The 10,135-nt window shown below is 36.1% G+C and overlaps 1 protein-coding gene across 1 annotated transcript; it reads left to right on the top strand.

The window, feature by feature from the left end:
- The first annotated feature begins 764 nt into the window (after nt 1-764).
- LOC144477179 (uncharacterized) lies at nt 765-3,202 on the top strand. The gene is made up of 2 exons (XM_078194668.1): nt 765-2,373; nt 3,189-3,202. Exons 1-2 carry the CDS (start codon nt 765-767, stop codon nt 3,200-3,202), a joined length of 1,623 nt encoding a protein of 540 aa, XP_078050794.1.
- The last annotated feature ends 6,933 nt before the right edge of the window (nt 3,203-10,135 follow it).

Here is a 10,135-nt window from a genome sequence, read left to right on the forward strand (position 1 = left end):
CTTTCTCTCTCTCTCTTTCTCTCTCTCTCTTTCTCTCTCGCTCATTAATTAAAGAACTAATATTTTTTATTCCCTTGCTCGGCATTAATTGGATCCGCGAAGCCCTGGAAATCTACCGAAGTTGTTTGTCCTGCGAATTACGCCGCGCCCGTGATCGGACTGCGAGCTCTCTCTCCCGGTTTCGGGATCGCCGGATAGACGGGCTTCATCTCCCATAGAAGAAGAAGAAGAAAAAGAGGAAAAGCCGGCCCCCTTCATTATACCGTTTTTTATCGAATCGAATATGAAAGATAAACGGCCACAAATTGTACGGTAATGGCACGGGGAATCGGTTTCTGTTGACAGAGTATACGGATCGGGACCTGATCGGCGTGGTTCCGTTTGCTGAAAAATTGTCCGGGTCACCGGTGACCCGGAACTACAGTGCGGAGGGCTGAGAAAAGGTAGTCGATTTTTAATATGTCAGAGAAGACGAAGTTTGATTAAATGGGTACTTTTATCTAAATACTGAGTAATATTGTATAGTATAATATACCATCATTATAATAATAGTATACTAAGTAATAGTATGTTGTATAATATAATATTATAATAATAATAATAATAATAATAATAATAATAATAATATAATAATAATAATAATAATATAATAATAATAATAATAATAATAATTAACTCACAATAATATTCTGACCGAAGAACAAAAAGGATGCAGAAAAAATAGTCAAGGTTGTAAAGAACAATTAATAATAGACAGCACCATCATGAAACAAGCCGAAAAAACACAACGGAACCTACACACATGCTACATAGACTACAAGAAAGCCTTCGATTCAGTACCGCACTCCTGGTTATTAAAAGTACTACAAATATATAAAATAGACCAGCAACTACAACAATTTCTGAAAGAAACCATGAAAAACTGGAGAACAAGAATCCACATAACCACCAAAACATATAAAATAGCAACAGATTTAATAAAAATAAAAACAGGCATCTTCCAAGGTGATTCCCTAAGTGCACTATGGTTCTGCATGTCCCTCAACCCATTATCAAACGCACTCAACAACACGAACTATGGCTACGCCATAAAAACGGACAACACCACACACCATAAAATAAATCACCTCTTGTACATGGACGATATCAAATTATATGGATCAAATACAACACACATAACAGGAATTCTCAAAATAGTTGAAAACATAACAACAGACATTGGAATGGAATTTGGTATGAACAAATGCAAACAACTACATATAGAAAAAGGTCGCTGGATCACAGAAGATGAACCAATAACGCTTAATAACCAAATATTAGATAACTTGGAACAAAACGAGACATACAAATATCTAGGCTTTCAACAAAACACACGAATTAATCATACGCAAATAAAGTCACACCTGAAAAAACAATATACGCAAAGACTACAAACACTTTTGAAAACGAAACTAAACTCAAAAAACCTATTTAAAGCAATAAATACATACGCTATACCGATCCTCACATATTCATTCGGCATCATAAAATGGTCCAACACAGATCTTGAAAACATGAACATAACAACAAGAACACAGCTAACAAAATATAGAAATCTACATCCAAACGCAAACAAAGACAGAATCACAATAGCCCGAGATCGAGGAGGTAGAGGCCTCATAGATATCCACATACTACACGCAAAACAGATCAAGTCGCTCAGAAAATACTTCCACAGCAAACAAACACCACTACACAAAGCCATAGTAATAGCTGACAAACATCACACGCCATTGAACCTAGCAAAACAGACACAAGACAATGACGAATACGATGAAACACAAATCTACCAACAAAAAATAGACACATGGAAATCCAAAGAAATACACAGTAAACACTGGTACAATGTAAATAAGGAAGAAATAAACAAAGAAAACACATATAAATGGCTGAAGAACGGACAACTCTTCCCGGAAACAGAAGGATTCATGATGGCCATCCAAGATCAAGTAATAGCAACTAAAAACTACAGAAAATATATAATAAAAGATAATGCAATAGAAAATGATACCTGTAGAAAATGCCACCAAACAAAAGAAACAATAGATCATATAATCAGTGGATGCAAACTCATGGCCGGACAAGAACACGTGGACAGACATAATATAGCAGCAAAAATAATACACCAGACAATAAAACAAGCATATGAAATTAGTACAAACAACATACCATACTACAATTACACACCAGAAACGATAATAGAAAACGAAAACTACATGATATATTGGGACCGCACTATACACACCGATAAAACAGTAATCCATAATAGACCAGATATAACAGTGCAGGACAAGAAAGAAAAAACTACCTACCTCATAGACATATCGATCCCCAGTGATACAAACATAATAAACAAATACAAAGAAAAAATAGAAAAATATGAAGATCTTAAAATTGAAATACAGAGAATATGGAAACAAAAGAAAGTTATAGTACTGCCGTTCATTATATCAGCCACAGGAATCACACCACATTCATTCACAAAAAACTTAGCCAAATTAAAGTTAAAGGAAAAAACACACATGCACATTCAAAAAGCAATAATATTAAAAACATGCCAAATAGTTCGGTCCTTCCTACAACAAGAAACATAAAAAAAAAACACCCAATAGTTTGAAAGAACGGTTAGACTTGGCTCTAAGCCCGTCAACCGAATCTAAACCCAGATGTAATACTGGAGGAAAAAAGGATATAATAATAATAATAATAATAATAATAATAATAATAATATACTAACTAATAGTATAATAATATATAAAGTAATACTAATTGTTGCATTCGCGTTTGATGTTGATCCGGTTTGTAAGGCCGGATTTGTTTGTACACATTTGGTACAATGCCGTAGTAATATAGACGTGTGTTTGTTCTATCTACACTTTATTTACAACACTGTACAAGTATACTATTCGCGATTTCTGATGATGGTTGGACGCATTATGTTTAAATAATTAATGCGATCTTAGTATGAATGCGTTATGTATGAATGTTGGCTGTGATCTTAGTTTGAATGCGTTATATTTGAATGATTAATGTGTTCTTCTTTTCGTTCTTCGTGTTCTGTATGTCGCCTCGATTTTGCATTGATTGGTGGAGGGTAGTTTTTGGTGGAGGAAATGAAGTGTTTTTGATTGGAGGTGGGTGTGTTATAGGAAACTTGGAATGAGGAGTGGGAAATTTGGTAGAAAGTTCGGGTTTGCGTTGCCTTCTTTGTTACAGTTGCCTTCTTTGTTACAGAATGTTTGTCCGTGCAACGGTACTGTAGGTATGTTACACGTGTTGTCCGTTCGTCGAGTCGAGTTTCGTTAAGTACGGTAGTCGTAAAGTAATTTCGTCAGTCGTCGTTCGTCGGATTTTTTCCTATTGTCGGTTGATTCGCATGTTTATGGCTTAATAACTAAAGAGGGGCGGTTAGGCACTTTCGACCTTCGGTGTTGCCGTCGCAACAATAATAATGTACTAGTAATAGTATAATAATATATATTATACGATATATTTATATACCATTATAATTTATAATGAAATCAAGAAAATGCAAATTAGAACATCGAGCAGCTTAAAAGAACGTAAAACATTAATACATTATTATAACCATATCGCTATAATTAATCCAGGAAACTCAATTCTGATTGCCGGAAGATTAGGCTAGATTCTAGGCTAAAACCGGTCGCGCGATGCGTCGCGACGAATCAAGAATCATCGCCGCGTCGTGTGACCTACCCCCGCTCTTTTAGCCTAGAATCTACTTTTTTAGCCTAGAATCTAGCCTATTCTTCCGGCAACCGGGACTGAGCTTCCTGACTTAATTGTCGCGATAAGTTTATTGTCGATTGTCGCGGCGATGATTCTCGATTCGTCCGACGCGTCGCGTGACCTACTCAAAATCTTTTAGCCTAGTCCTAAACATTCATCTTACTCTAGCATTTTCCATGCTCGCGATCGATGCAGGCGATTTCCGTGCCCTTTAAATAATTTAATAAACATTTATTGCAAGCGCTGACAATGTTTATATCTTATGTTAAAAATCGAACAGTCTTCAATAAATGCCTCCTCCGCGCTGTATCAAGTCAGTCGTTTTATTTAATTCGTGACAGGTTACGTCAGGTTATGTTCGTCGATAAAAAATACGTCGACGAACCATGGCGCGCCATGTTGTTTTTTTTCTCACGACAGCAACGTCATCGTTTGCTTCCGCATTAATATAATACGCGGATTGATAACGAAATCGGACGTCGAAATCCGGCTCTTCAATCTTCCGCGCGTATGATTGATAATTTCCCATCGATTACAATACCCCCGTGGAATTTTCTACGGGGCCAGTATACGTATATAGGAAAACGTCGGGTCGGTGCGAGTTAAAACTAATATAATCATCGATATATTTCCGCGGATTTCGCGTGATTAACGGATCCCGTCCTCCCATCCCTTCCTCCTCCCCCCTCTCCCCCTTCCGGTGTCCCGGTCTAAATGATTTAATTAAGGCATCGACGTTGTTGTTGCCGCGGCGTTAATTTGATAACACGTTTAATTAACGCGGGATGGCTTGTTGATGGAACAACTTGCTAAATCGGCAGAGCTACATACGCGATCGCAAGCGATGAGAAAAGAAACAGGGGGGAAGAGCATAAATTATGGTGTTCCCAAGGGGGGGATGCTGCACACTACCGTCGGAAACGTTCGCGTTGGATACTGGATGGAATTATGCGACGGTGTCGATCCACGAGTATCTGATACGCTCGCGAAACGCTGACAACTTCAAATCGTTCGATATGATTTGGGGTGGGGGTAAGGAGGTGTGTATACTGTGGCAGATAGAATGGTGTCTCAAGTTTAAAGTATAGTATGTGTTTCAGTATTTTGTGGTACTTCAGTTCCATATCATAATATATTAGAGTATACAATAGTATTTCAAATATATATTATAGTATATTGGAGTATACAATAGTACTCTAATTGTACATTATAGTATGTAGTAGTATTTCAATTGTATATCATACTATGTTAGAGTGTACAATAGTATTTCAGTTGTACGTTATAGAATACTGGAGTATATAATAGTATTTTAATTATACATTGTAATATATTAGAGTATATAGTAGTATTTCAATCGTACATTACAGTATATTACAGTATATTACAGTATATAATAGTATTTTCATTTTATATTATAATGTATTATAGTATGTAATAGTATTACAATTCTCTATTTCAGTATATTCTAGTATACTGTATATTCAATTATAGCACATTCTAATACTCTGTATATTCCAGTATAGTATCTTGAATACATAGTATATTCTAAAGGATAATAAAGCATGTTATATATTATAACAATATTTATATTATATTCTGCAGCATACTACAGAGTATAATACTATCAACATTCTATACTATATCCTATATTATAGTATATTAATAACAGAAACTGTCATATCAAGTAGTAGCATTATAATTCTATATTATATCACACTCTAATCTATTATACTGCACATATAATAATATTCCAACATTATGCTATAAAATATTACAATCTATTATAGTATGTAACATTTATTAAACTATATATTATAATGTACAACGGAGTATTATCATATTACCATTCTACAATATATTAAAATCTATCATAGCATCTAATATTAGGCAATAATGTTACAATTTCATATCATATAACATTACAGAATACTATAGTCTATTATAAGATACTACAACATCATATAGCATAATATTAGAACAACAACTCACTCGACTAATTCACTTCAAAAATTCGCGTGCATCATATAAACCTACTATCCCTTGCATTTTATAATAACACGATCATTTATAAACTTGAAACAGTAACTTTATAAAATTAAGAAAACAATAACTTAATAAAATAAACAGAACAACAACTTCGCAAAATGCCCCCTCGTTACTAAATAAAAAATAAAAGCATTACCTACAAAGGGAAGACATTTTTTCGGCCGTGTTGGTGACGCAGGCGGCATAGACGGTAGCGCGTTCAATGATTCGCACGGATTCGAGTGCATCGGATTAGTTAAGATTGCATCGTCGAGGAGGGGGCAGAGGGGGAGGGGGGAGGAAGGGTCGTGCCGGATAATAGGAAGCCCGGTGTGGTATAGAGCCGGCCGGACCGAGTCCGCCAAGTGCTCCGCGATATACATACATATACTATACAGCAATATAAATTAATTGTACGATTGCGGGGACACACGCGCGTGTTGCGATCTGAAGTGGGTTTGCACGGGAAGATTAGAGGGCCGGTTTTTGTTGGATTTGCACAACAATGGTCGGATCAGCGTTACGCGGCGGCGGCATGTGCGAACCACCGCGTTCTCCCCTCCCCCCCACCCCCCTCCACTCCCCTTCTCGACTCCAAGGGATCCTTAATCCCAGCGCTCTCCAATTTGATACAATTTCCTGTCCTCTTTTTGTCGCGCCGCGATAGGGAGCCTCACCGTCGGCCGTCAACCGGGGGCACGTGGTCCGACGGTAAACCCGTCGGTTTAACACGCCTTTCGACGGAAGTGCTTTTTCATTTGCTCCTCATTTACGATCAACGTCCGCTTCCCTGGCCTGGCAGCAACAGCAGCAGCAACGTGCTCTCCTCCTCTGCTGATCAGCCGCGCGTCGACGCAACCAACGTACACGCGGACAATTAGAACGCGCTGCGCCCCGTTTTAGTTGCGAACGTGCAGTTTTGTCATTAATGCGAACCGCTTGTTAATTGACCGCTCTGTCAACGGGAGGCTACGGGCTCTCTCTCTCTGTATACGCGAACCGAACACGACGATGGCAACGCCGGTCAACATTAATTTTGATTGCCGCCGGGATTGACGCGCGCGCGCGCGCGCGGATGGCATACCGGCCGGGGAAAGTCTGTTTATGGGAGGCTGATTATGGGAAGGCATCGTCTCGTGGCTGCAATATGGGTTTCTTGGACGATGATTTTGACGTTGCGTTGGTGGCGGATTTAGTTCATTTCTTAGTACTGTTTTAGGGTTATGTAGTTGATACTGCAGACTATATTGTACTGTGATGTATAATGATATGGTATAAATTAGGGTAATGTAGGGTAATATTGTATAATGTATAATGATAATATTATTGGACATTGTAGTACATTACAGTATGCTAGAATATACTATAATATACTAGAATACACTGTAATATATTATAATACAATATATGCTATAAAAGCACTATGATGCGATGCAATATGCTATAATATAAAATGTTAATATTTTCGTACAATGTAATACATTACAATATAATAGAATACACTGTAATACGCTAGAATATACTGTAATACACTAGAAAAGACAGTAACACGTAATATATGCTATAAAGCACTATAATGCAATCTAATATGCTATACTATAAAATGGTAATATTATTAGACACTGTAATATACAGCCGTATAAAATGGTAATACTATTGCATACTGTAATTCATTATAATATACTCCCATATATTAGAATATAGTATAATACACGGTAATATACATTTATATGCTATAAAGCACTATAATGCATTATAATATTCTATTATATGAAATGGTAATACTATTGCATTACTGCGACACATAATATACTACAATATATAAGAATACCATATAATACGCAATAATATACAATGATGTGCTATAAATCACTATAATGGACTCTATAATATCCTGTAATATAAAATGGTAACATTATTGCATATTGTAACACATTATAGCATACTATGATATACTGTAATACAATATAGCAATCTATAATATACAATAATACACTATAATATACAATAATTTGCTATAAATCATAGTAATGTGCTATGATATCATATAATATAAAATAGTAATATTATCAGACACTGTCATAAACTGCAATATAAAATAATAATACTATAGCATATTTTAATATCTTATAATGTACTCCAATATACCAATATACAATATAATACTCTATAATATACTACAATATACTATAATATGAATGTAATACTATTTCATGTACTGCAATCTACTACAATATAAAATTGTAATACTATTACACACTACAGGGCACTATAATATACTACAATAATCTTATTATATGCTATAATACGGTACGAAATAATATATTATAAAATTCAAATACTGCTGCGTGCTATAATATAACGTATATATGTATAATTATTGATATACTATTATACACATACTATAATATACAATACTGTATATTATACTATGTTATAAAATTCGAATATTATTGCACGCTATAATATACTATGATATATTATTATGTATTGTAATATATATTATATACAATTAAATATATAATTGTACTATATTAAAATATCATCCTTTACTCCTCACATCCTCCTCGTAACATAATAATATACATTACAAATTATAATCTACTCTATATTATAATACATATCCCATATAATTAATTATATAATTATACTATTTTAAAATGCCATCCTTCACACCTCACATTCCACTTCTGCCTCAAACGACACCCAAAAAGACAGCGTCACCTCCACCATACACTAAAAAATCGCCGAGCAACAATCCACACAATGTATAACGCGTTTACACGGTGCAAAAATTCGACAGTGACCCCACGCAAACACCGACCGCGTATTATCGAAGTCGAAACTTTTGTGTCGCGCGAAGCAAACAAAATCGGTGCGGAAATAGATGACAGCGCGGCGGGTTGTATCAGCGAGTAGGATGGAAAAGGAGGGTGTAGTAGAGCGCGACGGTGTTGTTTTTCGAGGATTTCGTGTCGGGCCGCGCGAGGGATAACTGTGCAAACAACAGTAAAGTAAATAAATATGGATCGCGCTTGCGCACCGAGTATCGTTTATAAATCAAGATCCAACGGATCGCGGCAAAACATTCGGCGAAAATTGCGTTCCGCTGTTCCTTTCGTCATTGATTTTCTTCCACCCTTCCCCATCCCCTCTCCTCTACCCATCATGCGCGCTCGATCATTCCTCGATGACTCTGAAAGCGAACAATGGCCGCGGCAACAAAGGTGGAAGGGGATAAAAAATCGGACCGTTTCGGCATCGGTGCTCTTCCCTGTCGAAAAGTAGGGTGTCGCAGTGCAGCTTAGGGGGAGAAGAGGGGGGAAGGGATACTGTCGATTATAGATTGAATCGACGATGTTATCGACGGAATTGTTGACACCGTCGATTGGATTATCAATGGCAGTTGATGATACGTTTAGATAAAGCAGTGACGAATTTACAATGACGCATTGTGTATTGTTGTTTTAATCTGCTCTGGTTTCGGTTAATAAATTCTAACAAGACAGTATGCGTCGAATTTTTAACACTTTGCCCTCGAGTGGCAAGTCTGAGACGCCAATGAAAATCGTTAAATTATTTACGAAATAATTTTGATGTTATTAACCCTTTATTAACCCGTTCTAAAATTACCATAGCTCGTTCCAAAATAACTTTTATACTAACAGGGTTTAGATTTGAAAAATTGTTAACTGTAAAATTATTGGTACGAGTCACAAGAATTGGTTCCATATTTATAAAATACATTTTGTTAAATAAAATGGAAATATTATAAGCCAGCAACATTGTTTCAGATTTATAGTTGTAATGGCTTAGAGGGCAAAGGGTAAACCTTTTGGAATTGAAGTGTAGAACCAGCTAAGCGCTGTATCAACATCCTATAGATTCGGTCACAGTGCTATAATTATCTATGATATATTATTGACAGTCCCACGCCCACGGGTCGTCGGACAATAAGCACGTGGCGACCGGAGGACCCTTTTCGTCGAGCTGTCAATCAAACGGGTTTCAAGATATTTCTATTCGAAGACGCGAAGAAGGCTGCAATATAGATGGAAATCGAGATTGAGGACTGAAAGAGGAATAATTCTGAGTTAATCCTGATTTAGTCGAGACCTAATTTAGACCTAATTTATATCTGATATCAGAGATAAGTTTTAGGATTAATCATGTGATTTAATTTAGACTTAGTCAAGATTTAATGTAGATTTAACTGAGACTTAATACCTGGGATAAAATCTAGAACTGTCTCTGACCTAATCTGGATTCAATTGAGACATAGTTTAAAACTAACTTAAATTTAATTGTGATTTAAAATGTG

The sequence above is a fragment of the Augochlora pura genome, chromosome 11 (genome assembly GCF_028453695.1).
Source record: "Augochlora pura isolate Apur16 chromosome 11, APUR_v2.2.1, whole genome shotgun sequence".
NCBI lineage: Eukaryota > Metazoa > Arthropoda > Insecta > Hymenoptera > Halictidae > Augochlora > Augochlora pura.

Bases quoted from the DNA above. Each gene is read 5' to 3' on its own strand.
- LOC144477179 (XM_078194668.1), top strand. From the start codon at position 765: ATGAAACAAGCCGAAAAAACACAACGGAACCTACACACATGCTACATA.